Genomic DNA, 25,326 nt, shown 5'->3' on the forward strand with positions numbered 1-25,326 from the left:
GCCTAGTGGCCGCCAGGTTTCGTATTTTCGTGTACAACGTTACCGGCTGATGCCGTTGGAATTGATTGTTGAAATATATTTTTTACATCTTTTATTATTAAGTTTTGTACTTTAACGTAGTTTTCTTTCGGCTCTGGCATTTCTCAAAGTTTGAGACCGATATTTTATGTATAAAAAAAGTTCGAACGTTCAAAAAATGTTGAGGTTCAGAAAAAAGATGAAATAATTTTCAGTGAAGTTTCTACCAAAATGCAGTACCTAAACGTACTTTATTGCACTCTAATACATTTCCCGAAGTTTCAGCTCGATATTTTACTTACAAAAAAAGTTTTTAGGTTCAAAAAAACATTCAGTGAACTGAAAAACTGTGGTCGGTAATATAGGTATTTAGCTGTGTCACATGCCCTTAAGAGTCTTTTTTGGTTGGTATAGACTATTTATTATCTTTTTTGTGTGGGAAATTCATCTTTTTTGGTTAAAAATTCAACTACTTAGTTCAATGTATAACTTTGCTAAAAATTCGTTTTTTAGATTATTCAACATTTTGGTTCAAAAACCTTTTTTTGTGTTGAAATATAAATATTTTCTGGAAAATTATTTTTTTCTTGGTTAGAAATAATTTTTTTCAACTCAAAATACAACTAGTCCATGTTGGCTTCAAATTTATCGTTGTTAGTTGAGAATTCATGTCTGGTCGAATATTGTACTATTTGCTCGAGCATTGATTTTTTTTTTTTTTTTGAAAATGATTTTTTTAAACTGAAATACTATATTTTCCATTCTTGATGAAGAATTGATCTTTTTAGTTGAAAATTTGCGTATTTTGTTTAAAATTCGTCTCCTTCAGTAGAAATTTCTTATTGTTTTAATGAAATATCAACTATTACACTTTTTGAAAGACTTAGCGAAATTTCGATAAACTAAGTTGAAAATTTATTTATTTTTTCATTAATAATTTTTGTTCGAAATTTAAACTGGTTTACAGAAAATTCAACTTTTTGGCTTGATTTTTTAAAAATTAATTTTTTACCTGAAACTTTATTTTATTTCTAATGAAAAGTTAACTTTCATTTTTGCTTAATAATTTATCTTTTTAACTTTAAAGGCTTTTTTTCGCATCTCTTTGTATGAAACTTTACCTTTTTCTTGAAAATCCTCCTCTTTTTTATTCATATTTTTTTTTCTTAGAATGTATCTTGCTTCTTTGGTAAATCAACTATGTTTTCAAAATTAAAATATTTTTGGTTCAAGCATCAATTATTATCTTTTTCGTTTAGACTTTATATTTTATGATTGAAATTTAACTTTTGTTTACATTGCTTTTAAATTCTGACTAAAAAATCAATTGTTTTGTTGAAAATTCGTCTTGTTTGGTTAAATTTATCTGTTTTTGATGGAATTAAAAGTCGTTTTTGGTTGATATAAACTATTTATTATCTTTTTTTTGTGTGGGCAATTAATCTTTTTTGGTTAACAATTCAACTACTTAGTTCAATTTGTAACTTTGTTAAAAATTTGTGCTTTAGTTGATTCATCATTTTAGTTTAAATTCCTTTTTTGTTTTGTTGAATATTAAACTATTTTCTGGAAAATTCTTTTTTTTTGGTTGAAGATTAATTATTTCGATTCAAAATATAACTATTCCAAGTTGGTTGCAAATTTATCTTTGTTAGTTGAGAATTCATGTCTGGTTGAAAATTGTACTATTTTCTCGAAAATTAATTTTTTGTCTTGAAAATGATTTCTTTTTTACTGAAAGTCTATCCTTTTCATTCTTCATTAAGAATTTATCTTTTTAGTTAAAAATTGAACTATTTGAAAATTCGTGTATTTTATTAAAAATTCGTCTCCTTCGGTAGAAAATTCTGATTGTTTTGATGAAATATCAACTATTACCTTTTTTATTTTTGAGAATTCTTTTTTCAGGTCGAAAAGTTGAACTATTTGGTTAAAAATTTAATTAGTTTCTTTAAAATTGATCTATTTTATTGAAAATTCGGTTTTATATTGTTAAAATATCAGGTATTACATTTTTCGTTCCGAATTCATTTTTTTTTTAAATTCAACTGTATTATAAAATATTCGTCTTTTTGATATTAAGTTTAAACTGGTTGGTTGAAAACGCAACTTTTTTTTGGTTCTGAATGAAAATTCGACCAATTGATAGAAAATTTATCTTTGTAGGTTAAAAATTGAACAATTTTATACAAAATTTAAGTATTTGCTTGAAAATTACTTCTTGTTGATTTTTTTTGTATCTCCGGACTGAAAAATATTTTTTAGTTGAAAAATCGCCTATTTTGTTGAAAATCCATATTTTTTTGTTGAATTCAACTGCTTTTGATTCTATTAAAAATCTTTTTTGGTTGACATCAGCTACTATCTTTTTAGTTGAGAATTCTTTTTTTTAGATGATAAATTAGTTTAGTTCAAAAAGTTTTTTTTGTTGGAAATTTAACTATTTACTGAAAAATCCCTTTTTTTTCTTGAAAGTTCATTATTTTAACTGAAAATTGGACTATTTATTCCGTGTTTGGTTGATGGTTTACCTGCGTTTTTTTGAAAATTCAACTATTGGATTGAAAGTACATGCACTTTTTTAAAAATTTGTCTTTTGTGGTTAAATATTAATCTTGGGAAAAACTCATTGTTTTGGTTGATAATTCATTTCTTTGGTAGAAAACTTAACAATTTGGTTACAAAGTTATTTTGTTGTTGTTGAAAATTTAAATATTTGGTTAAAAATTAATTTCTTTGGTTGAAGATGCATGATTTTAGTTAAAAGCTCACTTATTTGCTGAAAAATTTAAATATTCTCTTGCAAATTAATTTTTTGTACAAAATACATTTTTTTAACTCAAAATGTAACTTCCATTTTTGCTTGGAAATTTATGTTTTTTAGTTGGAAGTTTAAATGTTTGGTTTGAAAATTGACTGTTATCGTAGAAACTTAATCTTCTGGTCTAAAATGCGAGTCTGGTTGAAATAAAAATCTTTTTTAGTTGAAATATAAACTATTACCTTTTACATGACCGTAAGACCAAAAAAATGTTTCAAATTCGAAATGACTCCGTTCTTACGTTTTTTTTATAATTCATTTTTTTTGGTAAAAAATTTCATTGCTTAGTTGAAAGTGAAACCACTATGTTAAAAATTCATTTTTTTGGTGATTTAAAATCCTTTCAAAACCCTTTTTTAGTTAAAAATTTGATTTTTCTTAAAAATTATCTTTATTTTTTAGTTTAAAGTTAATTATTTTGACTGAACATTGAACTATTCCATGTTTGCTTGAAAATTGATCATCTTCAGTTGGAAATGAAACTATTTGGTTGAACATTCATCTTTTTTAGTAGAATATTGATCTTCTTTGTGGAAAATTAATCTTTTTGGTTAAAAGTTTATTTCTTTGGTTGAAAATGTAACTATTTTGTTGCAAATTGATGATGTTTTTGGTTGAAAATTTATCTTCTCAAGTTGAAAATTCAACTATTTTATGGAAAATTAGTCTTTTGTGATAGAATCTTAATCTTCTTTGCGAAAAATTTATCTTTTTTATTAAAAGTTCTTTTTTTTTGTTTGTTGAAAATGTGAACTCTGGTTGCAAATTCATTTTTTTCTTTGTTTGAAAATTATCAGTTTTTAAAAATTTAAGCTGTATCTTTCTTGGTTGAAAAAGTGGAAGAATTTGGTTGAAAATTAATTTTTTATTGTTTCATCATTTAGTTCAAAAACCTTTTTTTTACAATGTAACTATTTTGTTGCAAATTATTTTTTTTTTATAATTAATTTTTTAAACTGAAAATGTAACTTACATTTTTCCTTTATAAGTTATCTTTTTAGTTGAAACCCTTTTATTTCTGAATTGAAATATCAACTGGTGTCTCACGGGTATAAGGTTTTTTTTATTCCTAAAATAAAAATAAAATATTGCTTAGGGAATTTCGAAATTGGAATTTTGTAGAAAACCTGAATTTCCTGTCCAGAATGTCTGATTGTTTTTTTTTATTCTAAGTAATAATTCGTTTGATGATTTCTGATTGTTTTACAGGGTTACGATATCAGTTTCTTGATTACGAATGTCCACACTGAACAAATGTACAAACACAAAATCGTTGATTTCGTGATTCATTTCATGGAAGAAATTGACAGAGAAATCAGTGAAATGAAACTTTCGATGAATGCCAGAGCTCGTACGTGTGCTGAAGAATTCCTAAAAAAGGTATCTAACTATCGTAAAAATAAACAAAATGTTATGATAAACGTTTCCACGAAAGGAAATTAAGTAAGGCTGAAAAATTGCGTTTTATTGTAATTTTTCTATATAGGGAAATTATTAAAGAATAGAGACAATCAGGAAACTGTTTTTCATTTCTTGAAAAGGCAAATGGAAATGTTTTTTTGTCTAATTTCAATTCAAATTAGCCTGAAAATTCCATTAAAACGAAATCTTTTACTTTTGCTACAAAAAATAAAGAACATTTAATTATTTATAATATTTATTAGGGCGTTGTGTAAAATGAAAATTTTACAAAATAAATAATAACCTGGGTCCCTATTATTTCCCTTTTCACCTAAAAAACAACTGTGTAAAATCAGATCCGGATAAAGAAAAGAACAAAAATCTGAAGAATTTTTCCAAAAAAATGTAAAAATTTTTATCTCAGCGGAGTTGAAAGGCTTTCCTTCTTTTCCAGAAAATTAAATTTGCGTATTTTTTGTTCTATTAAGCTTTTTTAAATTTAAATGACATTTACCGAGAACAATTTAGACATTTTAAAACCCTAATTGAGTGTATTTTGCTTGTTATTAAAAATTTCTTTAGATTCACTTAAAGTAAAAAATCAGATATTTTTTTTAGTACCTGGTGGACAATTTTGTACAAATAAGTACAAAAAACTGTAACCAATTTTACAAGAAAGCACAAATAAATACAGTAAATTATAACAAAAATTACAAGAAATTTGAACTTTTGTCCTTTTTTATTTTATTTATTATTTATTTATTTATTTTTCAATTGAATATTTGTCGTCTTAGGTCGATAGCAAAACAAATGTTTTGACGCAAAAGCTGCAAATTCTTGTATATTTTTTGTAAAATATAAAAACTACAATAAAATACGACAATATGAAATAATATTGAAAAAAAATACAAAAAAGTTCCAAAATTCCTCCAAATATTAGGCAAAAGTTTTAATTTTCTGTAACTTTTGTTGTAATTTATTTTGCTCTTTTGTAATTTCCTGTGAAAATGTTTGAAATCGTTTATAGTAATTTATAAATAGAAGTTCCACTAAGCATTGAAAACAAAATTTAATTTAATTTTTTTTTTTAATTATGTTTTGAAATTTCGGATAACAAAGAGAAAGCACCCAATTAGAGCAGGGTTTGTTAAATAAGAATGAGTTTTTATTTGTAAAATTAGTTTTACGTTACTTTATGTATTTATCTATTTTATTACAAATCTCTTGAATAAAAAATATTTCTTAAATAAAAAATTTAACTCGTGTTGAAAAGTCGTCTTTTTTGGTTAAATTCAACTGTTCTTCATTAAAATTTAATTACTGGACTGAAAGTTACTTTCTTGTTAAAATTAATTTTTTGGCAGAAGATACATCATTTTAATTAAAAAAATTATTTTTGTGGTTTTAAAGTCAGCTATTTAGTTGAAGATTTTTTTTGCTGATAATTGATTTTTTCACTTCCAATTTAACTATCTCAACTTAGCCTTCAACTAGTTTGTTTAAAATTTAATTTTTTTAAAACTGAAAATCCAACTAACTATTTGTGTTGAATATTTCATCATTTTGATTTAAAATTCATCTCTTATGATAAACAGTTATTTTTTTAACTAAAAATTGAACTATTCAATTTTTGTTTGAAAAATTATCTCTTTTAGTTGAAATTGCACGTGTTTTGATGAAAATTTGTTCTTTTTTGGTGGAAACTATTCTTCTTAGTTAAAAATGTATCCTTTGGGTTGAAAATTCAACATTTCCAGTTAAAGATTCATTATTTTATTTACAAATTCTTTAGTTTATTCAAAAATTAAGTTTCTATACTGAAAATTTAACTATTGGATTTTGGTGAAACTATACATATTCTGAGTCGATTGTTTAAAAAAAATTAAGTTTATATTAAAACGCTCACTGCTTTTGAAATTATGTTTTTTTTTTGTAATTTTTCACTTCAAACATCCTTTTTCAATTTTTCTCGAGAAGGGTTATTTTAATAGAAAAACGAATACAACAAAAGTACATATTTTATAGAAATGTACAACTTTTGTTCCAACATTTTTTCAATAGAATCAATAATTTTGAAGTAAATCTAGAGAAAACAGTTTTTTTGGGGGAGGGGGGTTCTGGGAAATTTTGGCAGTATTCTTTCAGAATAGTTTAGGACTACATTTTTTTGGTTCTTTTTTAGTTAAAAGGGAAAAGAATAGAACCCCATGGTCTTTCATATTCTGAAGTTTTGACGTGCTATTTAAGGTCGTACAAATGTATACCTGTGAAAATTTAATTTTCCATTTTTGGTAATATACCCCCGCAATTTGATCGTTTTTCGGGAAAAGAAATTCCTTATTTTTTACACGCGGGATTTTAAATAAGAAAAACCCGGTTTTTGTAAAAATGGAAAAATGAAGTACTTGTTACTAACTTTTTTGTAATTTAAAATTTAGTCACCTCAAGGCCTGTTCAAGGAATTATTCTCACCCAATAACATTTAACTTTAACTGTTAAATCCTCTTGTATTGTGCCCAGAAAGTGAAAAAAAAAATTCAAAATAGTAGTTATAATTGATATTCACGCCAAAGGCAAGTTTCAAATATTTAACATATAATTTTGAAATTTGAAACATTTTTTTTCGCCTTTAAATCGTGACAAGTTATCATTTTTCTGGATAAATGGTATAGTTGGTAAATTTTAAGAATAATATTTCTTGTTTAATATATTTGGTAATTATTTAAATAAATTATATTTTTTTAAACAAATTTATTCTGTAAATCTTGAAAATTTACTACTTTTTGAAAACACTAACGGTGTTAAGGAATGCTAAGAGTGATATATATTTTGTGTGAAACACAATTTACATCAGAACTTATATCCCCATTGTTTAAACAAAAATAATTTTTTAAACTAGAATTTTCTCTATCTTTCAGGTGATAAGGAGCAAATGACATTAACTGTTTTAAATAATTGCAAACTGTCCTTCACAAAAATTGTGTTATTAACTCAATTCAAAAATTATGTGCGATTAACAGGGAAACAAATTTTTTAAACAATGGAAAATTGTTTAAATAATTACTAAATATGTTAAGCCAGATATTTTCTTTCAAATTCATCAACTGTATCATTTATCGAGACAAATAATAACTTTTCATGATTTACTGGCGAAAAAAATGGTTTAAAAACGAGAATTTAGGTAAAAATTACTTCGAAACTTGTGACTTATTGAATATAATAAACATCTAAGTTAAAAAAAATATATCGCCTGTGGCATAAATTTGACATAAAACTGATATTTTGTATTTTTTAGCCATTTCCCGCAGACAATACAGGGATGGGGGGGGGTGTCTAAATGAAAATTTATTGGTGAAAATTAATTCTCGAGCATTCCTTAAGAGCTAACTAAATTTTAATTTACAAAAACTTAATAATGAGTATTTCTTTTTTCCTTGTTTTTGAAACCCGAGAATTTCTCATTAAAAATCCCGATGTTAATTTCAAAAGCTCGTGAGCATGGATTAGTGTTGACCGATTTGAAAAAAAATCGAATTTTTTCCGAAAAACGATCTAAGGTTTGGGGAGGGGGGGGGGGGTCGATTAATAAAAATCGAAAGTCGAATTTTCGCACCACGCGTCCACCCTAGTCCTGAGATCCGTATATCACGTAGAAAAAATTTTTAGTGAACATTTGGTTAGTCTTTCATGTTTTTCTGAAAAGAAATGCGCAAATTTAGAACACTACTCCACATTAGGGTGGCCCCAAAATGCATTACAAATTTTTTTTTCGAATTTTCATGCGTATCGTCCCTAAATTTGTTTGTATTCACAAAAAAATAAATGCGTTTAAAAAAAATTATGTGTAGAGGTTCCGCAAGCCCCATGAATTTTAACAAGTATATTTGTAAAAAATACCTTTTTGTAGATTTTGTTCAGAATTTCTCTTCGCAATTAACTATAAATTATTAATGTTATTAGTTTTTAAATATTATCCCCATTAGTCTTTTTAATAGGATCCCGAAAAAACTGAAAAGTCAAAAATTGGGTTTCTCAAGTTTCTGGCAATAATTCTGATTTTTTTGTGCGGCTTTCAATGCAAATTGTTTCTAATAAAAAAAATACTTTCTACTGATAACTAGATATTTACATAAATGGTTTAAATAGTTTATTATTGTTTTCAGCAAGTTTCTATTAGAATAGACTTAGAAAGTCACGGGTTTCCTAATTTTTCAACCTATTTTCAACCTGTAGTTAGAGCGAGGTAATAATCAATTAAATTTTACAGAAGTAATTGTTGGAATAGTTTATTATTTATAATAATATTTTCATAGAATAAAGGAAGAAAGTTAGTTTTTAAAAAATATTTTCCACTGTTTGTCCACTTTTCCATTAGAGTTTTTTCTCATTTTTCTTTCCTTATTTTTACTTTTGTCCAAATGAACAACAAATTTTTTTCTTTTCTTTTTTTAGCGGGAAAGGAGAAGAGGAAAACGTTTCTTTTTTTCAGATTGCAATGAGATTATTTTATGCTGGTTGTCCACATTTGGTCGTTAGATTCTTGATTTTATTTTCAGAAATTCTTCACATTAATTAGAATATGATAATAATTAATTAAAGTTAACAAACATAATTGTTTAATATATATAATTGTTTAAAGAATTTATTAGTCTCTATAACTATCTTCTCTTGAATAATTGCTAGAAATTTGCGGTTTTTTAATAATGAAGAGAATAATTTTTGTAACAATCTTTCTTTTTGAATATATTTTTCTTAAATAAAATGGACATTCGAAATATTCTTCAAATTTATCATATGGATCATGTTATAAATTTCTAGCAGTTGTCTATGAGGAGAGAGTCATAAATGATAATAAATGGTTTAAATAAATATTTTTGTTAAATTGAATTAATTATTATCTCACAAAGTAAAAAGTAGACAAAAATCAATAATAATTTGTTGAATCAATTATTTTTGTTAAATTCCAATAATTATTACCTCGCCTTAAGTGTAATTTTAAAATTCAGTTTAAAAATCCAGAATAAATCGCAAATTTTTAACTCTATTGCAAGAGAAAATGGTGAAAATAATAATAAATTGTTTAAACAATTGATTTAAAAATTCTTATCGCAAAGCCATGCCCTAATTTAAAAAACCTCGATTTGTAAGGAAATTTTCATATGCCTGGAAAAACTTGGAAATATCATGTTTTTTAAAGGCAGGGCATTTTTTCGAAAGCGTGTTTATTTTTTTATAAATTGCAATCTAAATTTTAATAACAATGATTTTTCATTTGCAAAAGTAGCTTTATATTACTTTATTTAAAAATTTTGTTCAAAATTCTTTTTCTTTAATTAATTTTTTTAACTGAAAGTTTAACTATTCTATTTTTTTTTGTTAATTGATCGTTTTCAGTTGGAAATTTAAGTTTCTGGTTAAAAATTCATCTATTTTGTTGAAAATTAATTCTTTTTCGTATAAAATTAATCTTCTTGTTTGAACAATTATTTTTTTGTTTGGAAATTCAACACTCTATTTGATTTTTTTTCTCTTCCTTCACCGAAAAATTCTTTCTCAATCAAAAAATTTAAGTCTTGATGAAAAACCGTATTTTTTGGTTGAATTTAACTGTTTTTGATTAAAAAGTACAATCTTGTTTTGGTCGTAATATCAATTACTACATTTTTCGTTGAGAATTCATATTTTTTGGAATACATATTTGAATACTTGGTTGAATGTGAATTTTTGACATTAAAAATTAATTTTTTGGCCGAAGAATTTTCTTTGGCTTTTAAATTCATCTGTATAGTTGAATATCAATTTTTTTAACTAAAAATTTAACTATTAAATTTTTGGTTGAAAAATGATCAATTTTATTTGGAATTGCGTATTTTTTATAGAAATTAGTCTTCTTGGTTGATAATTTATCTTTTTGGTTGAAGTTCAACAATTCTAGATCACGATTAATGATTTCAGCTGTAATTTAATCTTATTCTTTTAAAATTGAACTATTCCAGTTTGAAGATTCATCATTCCAATTGAAATTTCATCACTTTCTTGGAAAATGTATCTATTTATTTTTTAGTTTGTTATTTTAAAACTGAAAGTGTAACTACTCCAATTGAATATTCCATCATTTTAGTTGAAAATTCGTCGTTTCTGGTAGAAAATAATCTTCATTGTTGAAAATTCATCTTTTTGGTTTAATATTCAACTATTCCAGTTGAAGACTTATCATTTTATTTGAGAATTCATTAGTTTCGTTAAAAATTGATCTTTTAAGTTGAAATTCAACTGTTTGGTTGAAAATTGGTCCTTTTAGTTGAAAATTCCACCAGTTTGTTGAAAATTTATGTATTTAGTTGAAAAATCGTTTTTTTTTTAATCGAAAATTAGTCTTGTTGTTTGAAAATTAATCTTGGCGTTCGAAAATTCATCTTTTTGATTGAAAACTTAAGTATTCCAAGTAAATATTCATCATTTTAGCTGAAAATTAATCCTTTTGGTTGAAAGTTAAAATATTTGGTCAAAAATTCATCTTTTTGTTTTAAAATAAATCTGTTCTAGTTGAATATTTTTATTATTTCAGTTAAAAATTCATCACTTTGATTGAAATTTTTTGTGTGGAAAATTAATTTTTTAAACTGAAAATTGATCTATTCCATTTTTTTTCTGAAAACTAATATTTTTCAGATCAAAATTCAACAATTTGTTTGAAAATTTCTCTCTTTTTTGCTGAAAATTCAACTATTTGGTTAAAAATTCATATATGTTATTAAAAATTAAATTATTTTACTTGAAAGGTTAGGAATTTAAAGCGATTTAAATTGAATTTAATATGGTACTATGAAAAATTATGCCTGGAAAAATGTGAGATATCTTGAAAAAACCTGGAAAAAAGTTATTTTTTATTCGTATTCTATGGATAATTGTGCAGAGAAATTGGGAATAAAATGCACAAAAACGCCCTTTTTTCTTTGGAGAAATACGTGTAAAAGCAATGGGGCTTCGGAATTTATAAATAAAATTTTTTTTCTTAATTAACTGTTTGCTTGGATTTGAACACAATTGGGGGCGATATGAACTCTAATATGGTTGTTTCCAAAGTCAGATATAATTTTTCCAATAAATGTATCTTATAATAGTTAAAATTATAATTATAAAAACGCCCATAAAATATTTTTTACATATTGTTTACTATTTTTAATTTAATGTTGAAATATGAATGTCTTATCACGATGTCGATTGGAAGGCCCCTTCGACGTCAAAGGTGTCGGATTTTCCACCATTTACAGCTCACGTGTCAGTGGTTCTCAAATATCTTTTTCTATGCCGATGTTTTGTTTTGCTTATGTGTACATTAAAAATAGAATTCGTAAAATATTGTTCAAAAAGGAGGGTTTCGTAAAAACCAATAGAGGAAATCTACCGAAAATAGATATATTTATGGTATGTATAAAGAATTCATTGAAAAAGTACTTAAATGTAGTCATGTTTACTGAAAAATTCGTAAATATGTACGATTATAAAATGTTTTAATAATTTTACTTACTGTTTTCCTTCAACATACTACTGACTATTAAACCAAATATTACAATAGGATACATTTTTTGTTACATAAACCTTAACAAATAAAGTTATCAAAATAGTCAGAATTGACAGCAAATCGTGGTTAACCTCTTTAGCATGAGTTTCACATCGTCATAATGATGAGAACCTCTGAGTCACGTGACACCCACGTGACACCAATTTGAATATGTGTTTTACCGCCTTTAGTTTTTAATAATTTTTGTCTGCTGAACGACACAGAAGAAGAGAAACATTATAACGCACCTTCGACTCAGATTAAAATTATGTATTAAAAAATTATTTTATCTAAAATCGCGAAACAACCCTATTGGAAAGAAAATCTTTTTAGACCACCCTTGTCCACGCGGTATATGGATGAACCCTAATATTGATGTATGACTTAATATTGATGAATATTTTGATTTACAGTTCTAGTCCACGCAGTACTGACTAATTACAAGAAGGATGAAATTAGATAGATATAATACGTGAAGCAGAAAGAATTGAAGTGAACAGTCTCGAAGAAGTCGTTCTATTCTCACTCTCACGGCGTGTTGAACACAATATTCTGTTGAGCACAAAGGCTTTTTAATTTAGTTTATTGACGTTGGTGCAATGATTAACAGATTTAGTGTCGATCGTATGAGTAACTATCATATATATCAGGTTAGTGAATGGTAAAGAGTGCTCCTCAATTTTCGATTTTTACTTTCCTAGCCGAAGGGAGAAACGCGTACAGAGAGTTATATTAGCCGAAAAAAATTGTAGATAATTTCACAAATTTTAAAATCAAATATCGCACGTGAAAATTTGCACAGAGGAAAATTGTTTTTACAAAAGAAAATAGTTATATGAAATTTCTGTTACTGATCTTGTTTTTATTAAGATTTTTTGTAACAACTTTACAAGGGTAAGGCAGGGATTTAGGGATAATTCAGTATTAAGAAGACGAGATATGAATAATATTTCACCTGAAGCCACTGATTGTATTACCTGAATGTTTGTTATTTCAACTGGACTGGCATCTCCTTTGTAATTGTAGCAAAATAATGTTGTAGAAATGGTGGCAAATGTCGAATATTCTCGTGTTGAATGTCGAAGCGGTAATTATAAAAAAAATTGTAATTACGAGAAGATAATGGAATGTTGGTATGAACGTAATGAATGGGTAAATTGTTTCATGCAGTTTGCAATTTTAGTCGAACTACTCATTACACTTGCACAGTTATAATTTTCGAAACTGCTGTTGATTAGCTTCCTGAATACTGTTTTGTATAAATCTGATTTAGTGACAAAAAATAATAAGGTCGAAAGAGATCGCAGAACATCGTTAAGATTCAATTATAAGATAGTGAGTTATAATAACTGCCAAATCTGTAATTAATTCATAATTCTACTAAGAAAGGTAGATATGTAAAATTAGATAATTGTACTGAGAAGATGTTAATATGCTCCGCAGTCTACAGTTCTAATATCTAAGTGCTAATTTTTAAATATTTACTTCTATTCCAACGTCTTATATTTATAATAAACCTTGATTAAAGATTTATTGGGCAGTTTTTATTATTTTTCTTAGTCTATTTTTAAACTTTACGATTTTAGGATCAAAACCGGATTTAGGTCTGAGACCGCCCAGGGCCAAAATAATATTTTTCCGCACTTTTTTTAGTTTTATTGCTAATTTTTTCGATTACAGAGTTGCCAAAGGGCAAAAAGACAATACAAGTGAAAAAAGATGTGTTTTGTAATAATAAAAAAATGCGAAGCCGACCTTTTTCAGTTTTCATTTCAAATTTTTGTCGATTACAGAGCGGATAAGCGAAGGCATTTAAAAAAAATAGAAATTTATATGGTAAATGGCAAAGAAATGTTATTTTGTCAGAAAATTTGTAAGGCAAATGTATATTAAATTATTTCATTGAAAATTGAACTATCTTTTTGGAAAGTCATATTTTTTTGGCTGACAATGCCTTGTTTTGGGTTGCAGCTTGATCTTTTTTTCTGCGAAATTCGATCATTCAATTAAAAATTCAATTATTTATAAAAATTTAATTGTTTTTTTAATTTTGTTTATTTTGCTTGCAAATGCAACTAATTGTTTGAAATATTCCTTGGCTGAAAACTAAATTTTTGTTGAAAATTTATCTTTCACGGATTAATAGTCAAATTTGGTATAAACAATCGACTTTCTGGTTTAAAAACTGAACTTTTTTGTGAAAAATTTATCTCGTTCAGCAGAAAATTGATTTTTTGGTTGCTGATGTAACTATTTGATTAAAAATGAAGTTATTTATTCTTTTCGGGATTAAAAGTTGAAGGTTTTCAAAAATATTTGAATGTTTAATTTAAAAACTCAACTCTTCTGATAAAAACGTACGTGCCTTGATAAAAAATTAACCTTTTTCAATTGAGAATTGAACTTCCTTGGTTCAAAATTAAATTTTCTTTTGAAAATTCATCTCCTTTTCTTGTAAAAATTTAATCTTTTTTGGTTAAGAAATGTTACTGTTGGGTTGATAATTAATAATTTGTTTTGTTTGAGGTATTAAAATATTTTATTAAGAATCTTTTTTTTTTTTTTGAAGATTCATCATTTTAGTTGGAAATTCATCTCTGACTGAAAATTGAACCATTTTGTTGAAAAATTAGTTTTTTTTAGTTGGAAACTCCTTTTCTTCTTGTAAAAAAATAATTTATTTAACTCAAAGTTTATCTGTTTAATTCTTGATTAAAAATGTATCTTTTTTTACTGAAAATTCAACCATTTTGAACGAAAATCCGCGTATTTGGTTGAATATCCTAATTTTTATTGGAAAATGTATCCTGGTTAAAAATGAATATTTTTTTGGTGAAAAATCCATCTAATTTATTTAAAATTCATCTCTTTCGGTGGGAACTTAATAATTTTCGATTAATAATTCAAGTGTTTGTTTGAAAATGAATAATTTGTTTCGGTTTAGGAATAAACTATTTTGTTGGTGATTCGTCTTTTTTTATGTATTGATTATTAAATTTTGTGGGGAAAAATCGAATTTTGGTTGAAAAATCAACTACTTGGATGGTATTGAAACTATTTTCTTAAAAACAAATGATTTTGGTTAAAGATTCATTTTTTTAAAGCAAAAAATGCAACTTTTTGGATGGGAATTAATTGTTTTTTTGTCGAAAGTTCGTGTCTTTTAGTAAAAAATTATTCTTTTGTGTTGAAAATTGCAATATTCTTACTTAAAAGGTCATCAATTTTATTTAAAAGGATTTATTCCCCTATTTTTTGAATCACAAACAAAATTTGGCTTTTTCATAGTATCTTCAGAATTATCATAAATATTTTTTTTTTAAAGGCAGACAATGAAACGGTTGCTTTTTTTTTTAAACGAAAATACAAATTTTTAACCATAATTACTGTAACATAAATTATTATTGTTCAAATATTGTAAATATTCTTTGAAATGTAATGATTTCTTAGTTACACTAGCAATTTAAGGTAAAGAAGCAGTAACCATACCTTAACAAAAAAAATATTTTAGATTGCAGATCTTCTTTAAAATTGCTTGTGTTTTGTTTAAATCACTAATTTCCGATAAAAAATGTTAATATAATCTAAAATTGTTGGAACGTTCCCGGTGATAAGCGTTGAATAGAGGAAAATTAATATTTTCATATTTTAGCGTAAAAGTGAAGTATTCTATTCTTTTGAATGCGTTCATATTTTGAGTTTATTTAATTCCTTCTAATCATTTTCACAAAATATGCATAATAAATTGTTTTAATTCCTTCACGTGGAATATAAGCTTTGAAATTTTAATTCTAATCAATTCAAGTCTGCCTCTAGAGTTAAAATTATTTTAAATCACATATTTTATATTAATGCATTAATAATTTTTTTAACACGTTTAAATAAATTATTAATTTATAAATAAATATAAATTTCAATATATTCCTAATTTATAAGTTATACAATGATTTAATAATAAAATATAGGTAAATAAAGCTTCCGTTTAATTTTACTAAGTCGTTTTAGAGGAAGAGGATTCGCAATTTTTCTTTTCCCGTTTTTAGACAGGGAAAATCGCGCATTCATAGGAGTACAAATTCTTCTTAGTACAACGCTTATTGCCGGGTTGTGAATGATTTTTAAACCAATTTCCACCGACATACACTAACATAATCAAAAATTGTTATATGATTCAGAATATTGTGATGATTTAGTGATTTTTCAATAAACATTTCGATTGTTTAAAGATTTAAATGTTGTAAATATTCTTTTAAATCTAATGTTTTTTTTGTATTGACTTCCGATGAGAAATGTTAACATAGCCTAAAGTTGTTGAAAGGTGGTGAATTTTTTTTTAAATATAATTTTTTTTATTGCAAATAAAAATTTTTAAAGAAAAACAGTAACAATTCAAAATTGGTTAGCGATTCTGAAACTTTTCGAAAATATAATGGTTTTGTGAAAGGTCAACGTAGTTTTAAATTGTTCAACAATTATTAGTCTTTAAAATCTAATGATTGTTTGATAATACTTGCAGTTTTCGATGAGAAACGTCAATGAAACCTGAACTTGTGCAAACTGAAAAATTTTATTATTCTATTTGAATTTATTAAATTCAAATATAATGATCTTTTAAAGAAAACCACCAATTTCGGGTGAAGCACATCAACAAAGTTTTAAGTTGTTGAAAAATTGTAAAAATTCTTTGAAATAAAAAATCCATAAAAACTGTAAAATAGCTTGACATGAGATTTTTCAGAATTGTAAATCTTCAAAATCGAATGATTTTTGTTTAAAATGTTTATAAGTTGTAAATCTTCGTTGAAATATAGTTTTATTTTAACACAAATACCAATTTACGAAGAAAAACATTAACATAATCCAAAATTGTATTTGAATTATGAAGATTTTCACTTCAAAGTACTAATTTTTAATATAAAATGTGAACCTAAAGTAAAATTGTTTAAAAATCATGAACCTTTAAAATCTAATGATTTCTGTTTAAAGAATGCTAAATAGCAAAACACACTAACAAAACCGAAGAATGTAATTTGTTAATTAAATTTTAAATCTAATAGTTTGTGAGTAAAAATAACCATTTCCGGTAGAAAAAAGTAACATGGTCTAAAATTATTAAGAATGTGGAATAGCGATGAGGATTTTTATTTGAAAATTCTATTTTTCTGTGAGAAACACGAACACATCCTAAAATTGAAAATAAATTCAAGAAGTTTTGCAAATTATTATGGGTACAAATATGTTTGAAATTTTGAAAATTTAAATGCATTTAATTACTTTTAAACAAAAAGTTTTGAAAATGTTAGCATTTGAAAGACTTACACTTTATTACAGATTTATTATATATTTTCAACATAAAAAATTTACAAATGTCCAACAAGCGATCACGGTGGCGTTTACAACCGATCAAATTGTGGTGGTCCCATGATCGGCTTCTAAAATATATTTTAAAGATATGATTCTCTCATAGGTACAAAATCAAAGGTTCATAAAAATATACAAATTCGGAGTGCTTCGAAATATTATTTACATTAAGAAAAAATATGTACGTTTAAAATTTTTTCAGCATTCTAAAATTAAAAATACTGAATCTTCTTCTTGAAGCCTTATATATTTCTGTTTAGAGCAGAAATATATCATTGAGTATTTTTTCATTGCTCAAATGTTTAATTTATCATTCGTTAAAAAAAATTGAAATCGTTTATTCAGTATACCGAATTTTTGAAAAGCTAAAACATTTAAATAATTTAAAAAATCTTGTTATTTTAAACTATTCAAAGATAGTTGTCACATTATTTTTAGATTTTTCAATTGAAAATCATTACTAAAAACTTTTGATCTGAAACTTTTAAACTTCTATAAAAATTGAGAAAACTTTACACGTTTACTTTTGTTGTTGTTTGACTTTAGGTTAAAATATATATTATGAGTGAACAATGTAATACAACAATGATATTTCTGCCGAAAAAGATTTTATTTTTAAGTAAAAGAAACAGTTGAATTTCTTCGATGAAAGACGAGTTTTCAACATAAAAGCTGAATCCTATACAAAAAAATTAATTTTAAACAGTTGAATTTTTAGTCTAAGAAAAATGTAATTTTTTCCAAAAGAGATGAATTTTCTACAAAAAAAATCAATTTTTGTACACGAAAAATATGGATTTTTAACGGAATAGATAAATTTTTTCACAAGACTATTAATTTTCTACCAAAAAAGGTGGATTTTCGAAGAAGTAATTACATTGTCAACCGAAGAGGTGAATTTTCAACTAAAATTATGATCCTAATGAAAAAAGATTTATTTTCAACCAGTGGCATTTTTAACCAAAACAGACTGATTTTTTGTCAGTTTCCTTTTTAGCCAGAAAAGATGCATTTTCAACCAATAGTAGAATTCTTAACCAAAACAGATTAATTTTCAAACAAAAAATGCTAATTTTCAACCAAATTAGTTCAATTATCCACCAAAAAAGATTTTTCAGTTAAGAAAGACATTTTTTATTGAAGATTTCATGTATGTCGAAGTTTTTTAATTTCTTGAAGCCTTTCGTATTGTTTGAAAAGCTTACAATTTTTTAAGAATATTTTAGATTTCAAATTATTTTTCTGACCATGTCCAAAACTTTTAAAGCTTCTAAAATATCTTTTTAAATTATTCAAATTCTTCGAAACATTTAATTAAAATTCTAAAAAATTCTAAAAATTGCCTTCAGATCTTTCAGATTTTGTTGTGATAATTTTGGAAATATTTAAAAAATTTCAAAGGTCTTTTTAAATATTATTTTAAAACTAGTTTCCAAAACAAAAAATCTATTTAAATTATTGCATGAATTTTAAGAAATTTTTTATTATCCTGAAACAAGAATCTTCAACATTTTTATTTCAAAATAGTCAAAAATATACATTTTTTTTAACTTCTTAAAAATCTTTTCAAGTTCTAAATGTATTTTGAAAATTTTTAAAACTTCTTAATATCTTGAAATCTTACACGAATTTTTTCATATAAAGTTTTATTGTTGCTAATTGCAAATATTGTTTTAAAGATTCATTTTTTAAAATAAAGAATCAGTATTAGATTTTTTTTATTAATAAGCGATATATTTTTCAGGAATTTTGAGACATTTTTGTTATTCTCTTGAAACCTTTTAATATTCTTAGAAAGTTTCGTTTAAAATTTTTTTTTAAATCTACAGTTAAATGTTGTATATCGAAGTGCATGACACCTGGTCTTCATGATTTATTTTTTTTTCTCTGTTGAACCCGGTTTTTCATTATAGGTATGGACTAAGTCAAGTGAGTGATGAGATGTTAATGTTATAAGTTAATTCAATATCATGTTTGAAATGATTATTTTAATTATTATTATTAAATATTGAATATATTATTAAAATAACTCTGGATTTCTCATAAACCTCAAGCTTGCAGACTTTTCATTTTAAAAACCAAAAAATGACAGCTTCTTCTAATCATGAAGGCGGGTATCGCGACAACAATAATTTCGAGATAGTTTCGAGATAAAAATCGAAAGTGGCGCCTGTACTTTTCGATAATTGGTTAAGTAGTTAAGGGCGCTACGCGTGTACACTGCCCATGCATGCTTTTAGAAATTTTAATAAAGATATTTAATTTTTTAGATCAAGAAACACAATTTTCAGAAATCAATTTTGTACATTCTCATCCTAATGAGAAGATATTGATTTTATGTAAAATTTCACTTTGTCGGTTTTCATCAAATCTCCACGTTTTGAGACCCACTGAGTTAGAAAAAACGATTTTTACGAAGATGTTTGTCTGTCTGTCTGTAGTCTGTATTGTGTAGGCACGATAACTCTCGAGAAATTGATCAGATTGGATTCTGCTTGGGCACACTTTTTTAAGGCCTAAAAAGAAAGAACAAGTTCGTAAACCAGCTATTTTGGAACAAAATTCAAAAAGTGAGCGCGTTTTCAAAATTTTTGAAACCACATTTTTTCAAAATTTTAAAATTCAGTGAACGTTTATACATAGTGCTCAGAAACCCAAACAATTTATTCTATTGACTTCTTTCTATAAAAAGAAAATTATCAGATTTAGAGCATTTTCAAAATAAAAAAAAATATTTTTAAATAAAATGAACATTTTTTGCCAAACAACGCATGATATGAAAAAATTCAAGGAAAGAAAATCGTTGCTTTTTGAAAGCCCTACAAGATTATAACAACTTTTTTAATTTAGTCGAAAAGTTGAACATTACAAATTTGATCGTACCAAAAATAATGAAAAATCCAAAAATTTAGTTTTTTTAGTCAAACTATGCAAGATTAAAAAAAAATGCAAAAGCTAAAATTGCGCGCCCTGGAAAGAACTACAAATTGATAATGAATCACTTTTCGATAGGACGCGTAGTTTTTGCTTTTAGTCGTAAAAAGCAACATTAAAAATAAAAAAATAAAACATTTTTGGACGAACGACACAAGTTACGAAAAAAGTGAGATAAAACTGGTTCATTTAAAAAAGAGCTATACTTTTTTATAGAAAACGTAGTTTTTGCTTTTGTCGTAAAAAATAATATTCAAAATAAAAATATTTAATTTTTTTGAAGAAAAAAAACGATACAAGGTATGAAGGTATACAAGGTATATTATATTATTATTATATTATTATTATTAATCATTTTTCGATAGGGCGAATAGACTTTCTTTCAATCGTAAAAAATAAGAATAAAAATAAAAAAATTACATTTTTGAAAAAAGGACAGAAAAGACGAAAGAGGATATAGCACCCTAAACAGGTTCCTGTATTAGACCCTATGCAGATGCGCAGTAATTTTCATTTAATCGTAAAAAACCAGATCAAAAATTAAAAAAATTATAAAAACAAGGCAATAAGAATTAGTATGATTCCATTTTTATGCATATTATGAATTGTAATGATATACATTTATTGAAATGATACATTTTTCAGGGCAGCTTAGAAGTCAATTTAAAGCAACATAAGAAACAAATATAAAAATAATCATGATAAATACAATTTGCTCTTTATTTTGCAATTTTTTAATAAGCAATTCCAGACAGAGTTACATAAAAAATGTATTATATTTCATATAAAAGTGTTGTGTATAATGTAGAAAAGTTGACATGTTGGACAAAATCGAGTTCGAAGCACTAGATACGTGATGAGAATGTGTTCATTAAAGCCGAAAGAGCTTTAACAAAAGAGAGTTCAAAATCACAAAATTACAGTTGTCGGTCCGTTGAACTTTGATTTTAAAAGGCCTGTGTACGAATGCGGAAGAAATGCAAAGATCAAGCGCGGAGTGCGATTGTTATCAGTCACAATCCGTAGGTGCGTTCAAACTCTCCAGCTAAGCTCTTTTAACGAAAGAGAATTCACAATCACAAAATTACAGTGGTGGATGTTTTGAGTTTTAATTTTAAAAGGTTTGCGCAAGAATGTGCGAAAATAGGAAGACCGAGCGCGTAACGCGAGATAAATACGTCATCAAGCAAATTTGTTTAAATTGCAATATAAAATTGAACAAAAATGATTAATTTTTCTCGTTTGTTTAGAAAATAGTTTTTTAGACTGGAAATTGAATTATGTAGTATATTTTTGTTTAAAAATGGATCGTTTTTTCGTTAAAAATTCAACAGTTTTTGGTAAATGATTGATAATTTTAATTGAAAATTTATTTTCTTGGTTGAAAAATTAGATATTTTGTTGAAAACTAGTTTTTTCTTTGGCTCAAAATCTTCTTTAAAATGCAGCATTTTGATTGAAAGGTTAAAAACCTGCAGCATTTTTAATTGAATTTAATATATTGACTACATTAATTTCACCTAAATATGTACTGAATGTTAAGTATATGAAGATGCAATAAAAATTTCTTTGAATTTTGATTCAAATTCGTGGACTTTAGAGAATGAGAAAAAATGATTAAGAATGAACTCGCGAAACTGTATGCATGCTTTGAGTCTATTACAGCTTAACTAATACCTTAGAAATGTTCGAAAAACAAAGCTATAAGTTGTATACAAAATTTCTAATTTTTACGATAAACAGCTTATATCTTCAGTTTCTACATACGAACATCATTCTTAGAGTGAAAATTTATTTTCTGAATTCCTAATATTTGTAAACGTAGGAAGAATAAATATTTTTTTAAATCAGAACTAAATTTTGGGTAACTATATTTGAGGCTGAGGTTTGTCTCGAAGTAAAGTTTTCATTTATTGAAAAAAAATCATATTCGAGTACAAATAAAGATATTTAGGGTGCTGAAATGTTCAATTTATTATTCCTTTGGAAAAATTTGAAACATTTTATCCAAAAATCGGAATTATCGCTTAAACCTTAAAATAACTTTAAACACTTTTTATTTTTAAAAGTTTCAAGAAAATATTATTTCCGGGTTTGTCAATTGAAATACTAGTACTGAAAAAAGTGCTATTCTTTTCTTTAGATTTCCGCTTAATTATATCTATAAAGAATCTGTTCGGCCTCTGAAAATTATTACCAGATATTTCTGAATCGAAATTTTCTAATTTATAAAATCTATCAAATTTGAGTAACTTGCTAAAAAAAAGGTAAAATGTTTAATTTTAAACATAGTACTTTTTAAATTTTGACCTTTTATATGGTAAATATACAATTCTTCTTTTTAAGATTGTGGTTTGAAAAATTTATTTTAAATCAGGTCGACTACTTGAACTCCATGTTATGTTTTTTGAGTTAAACAAATTCAATTTTGTATTTCAAAGTGCAACCTCTTTCCATTGATGCAGAAAGAACCTTTTTAGAAATGTTGGAAGAAAATTTAATTTTGTAGATAAAGAAGAACATTTTTGAGAAATCAACATTTCCTTACACTGGAATACTAAACACTGGACAACTATTTTTGATTGAAAATTAAAATCTTTTCTGGTTTAAATATCGAATACTACATTTTTCGTTCAGAATTTGTCTTTTTTGGAATACAGATTTAATGACTTGGTTCAAAGTTAAACTCTTTTCTTAAAAAATAATTTTGTTGGTGGAAGATATATAATTTTAATTTAAAATACACCTCCTTAGTTGCTAAATAAAATATTTTATTGAAAATTTATCACTTTGTTTGAAAATACAACTATGTACAAAAATTGCTTTTTTGAGGTGGAAAATTTATTTCTTATAGTTCAAAGTCCGTGTGTTTTTATGAAAATACTTTTTTGGTTGGAATTTATCTTTTTGATTGAAAATTCAACTATTTCCGTTAAAATTGTACCATTCTAGTCAAAAATTCATAATTTCGCTTTAAAATTCATCAGTTTCGTAAAAAATAAAATTTGTTTACAAAAATTGTAATATTTCAAAAAAAAAAATTCCATACTTTTTTATCGTTCCTTATTTTTATTTCGCCACCAAATAGGAATGTCATAAATTTCATAGAAGAGACTGTTCGAAATTTGGCAAAAAAGCCTATAATTGCTTAAATAAAATCATAAAAATAGTAGAAAAGTCATCTTTTTGCAATTAATCCATATAATTTCATCACTCAATAGGAATATCGTAAAACCCTTTTAAAAGGTTGTTTAGAATATAACTAAGAACGTATAAAAACACTGTTGTATTTAAATAGTGAAAATTGTAATTTATACTGGGATTCTGTAATTACATATTTAATTTATAGGCTTTTTACAAGTCTTTAAACAATCTATCGTATGTATTTTACAATATTCCTATTTGAGGAGGATATAAAAAGAAAAAATGACAAAAAAGTATTATTTTAATATACAGCGTATAATTTTCGACAAAAAATTGTACTAAAAACAAGTTGACAATCCTTTAGTGTTTGTATCTTAATTATCTATAATATCCTCCTGTAAGAATTTTATTTTATAATAATTTTGATGTGAGATTGCCAGAAAGCGGATAACTTTTCCACTTTTTCTTCGAATAATGCTTTTTTTCTACAATTATCTGAGTAAAGTAAAAGTATATAAAAATATCAAAGCTCAATTGAGTAAAGTTTCAAAATTTTAGATGACTTCTTTTAGAAATTATAAATGAAAAAAAACGTAACATTTTTTGTCACGCATTTGTCCCAACCTACAAATTTAAAATTTCGTATATATTTAAAATACCTTAAAATCCTTTCTAGAAGTTTGATAAAATCATGTAAAAAAGAAAAACAAATGGCTTAATTAAAATCATAAAAATGAATGGAGAAGAGTCGTTTTTTCGTTATTTTTTCATTTTATTTCATCCCCAAATAGGAATATCATAAAATATTTCCCTGAGCTTGTTTAATATCTAAATATATAAAGCTTGTAGCTTGTAAATTATTTTAGTAATTTGTGCAATGTTAAATTTAATTTATGGGTTACAATTTTTATTAATATTTAAATTGGACAATTTCTTTTGTGCTCTTTTCGAAAGATTTAAAAATTTAAACTTTTTACTGAAAATTTTATTAGAAACAAATTTGGCGAATCTCTTGTTTTTTTATTTCGATCGAATTTGCCCCAATCAAGACATATTGAAGTCAAAAAGTTCGACGTGAGCATGTTTCAGTTTTGAGATAGAGCCAGACTTTAATTCATGTCTTGGAGACAAGTTTATATGTCTTGAAGACATAAATTGATCTCTTGAGTCGAATGTTTATGACTCCAACACGAGCAATTTATAACTTGGAGTGTATACCTGTCCTAACAAAAAGGGTCATTCTGACTGCCATAACTGCTAATCTTTGTTAATGATTAAAGAATCTTGTATATATATATATATATATATATATATATATATTCGGTTCGGTTTTGATTCCTCTAGAATCAAACTGAAGGGCCTATGACAAAGCCACCGAACGCGTCCTCGAGTTGCGGATAGAAGGTCCCTGTACCAAGGGTTTCTGCTGAATATGGTTACAAAAATAAGTAGGCAGTCGCTGACAATTGTCCAGGGGTGGTCCCGAAGAAATTAATCCCCAAGCGGAGGTGTGAAAACCGTGCCGAAAGCTGAATGGCACCTGGGTGAGGTGTCTAGAACGGTGACTCTGGGATACCGGGCGACCTCTCAGAGTACGCCGCCTTATCCTTGCATGCGGGGCTCTACAAGGATGGACGAACCCCTTTCCCTAGCTTCTAGTGGGAACAACAATGACAACACCAAACATAGTTGTAGTAAGTGCGGTTCAAAACAACAGAACGCGCAGGGCTCCCGACAATGGGTCGACCAACAATGCCGACCAATCTAGAGTTGGGGAAGCCAATGAAAATGGATTCAATGCGATGGATCGGCGAGATCTCGTGACCTTTGGGTGGACGGAGCGAATGAATCACGACTTGCTAGACTGCTACGATGCGAGTGTGGCCCGTGAACGGGGTTACATGGCACGGCTGCCTAAAGATCTGGCTGAAATGGATGACGAGCTTCATGGACATTTTTCCGGTGAATCCGACGTCTTGGTTATCAATTATTGTATGTATAATGCAGCGAGAGCTTTGGCCGATGCGAACCGTAAAACAAAACCAACGGCTGATCATAAGACCAAAAGACGAATGCATCAACT

General features: G+C 26.1%; 1 protein-coding gene across 1 annotated transcript in view; it reads left to right on the top strand.

Moving 5' to 3' along the window:
* Positions 1 to 13,337, top strand: part of LOC117175032 (actin-related protein 2/3 complex subunit 4) — an 18,134-nt gene extending 4,797 nt beyond the window's left edge. Inside the window, exons 3-4 of the mRNA XM_033364545.1 lie at positions 4,049 to 4,219; positions 12,218 to 13,337. Of these exons, the coding sequence (XP_033220436.1) occupies positions 4,049 to 4,219; positions 12,218 to 12,223 (177 nt within the window). The 3' untranslated portion in view covers positions 12,224 to 13,337. The remainder of the gene's footprint in view (positions 1 to 4,048; positions 4,220 to 12,217) is intronic.
* Positions 13,338 to 25,326: the final 11,989 nt, after the last annotated feature.

Source organism: Belonocnema kinseyi, chromosome 6 (assembly GCF_010883055.1).
Source record: "Belonocnema kinseyi isolate 2016_QV_RU_SX_M_011 chromosome 6, B_treatae_v1, whole genome shotgun sequence".
In the NCBI taxonomy this organism is placed as follows: domain Eukaryota; kingdom Metazoa; phylum Arthropoda; class Insecta; order Hymenoptera; family Cynipidae; genus Belonocnema; species Belonocnema kinseyi.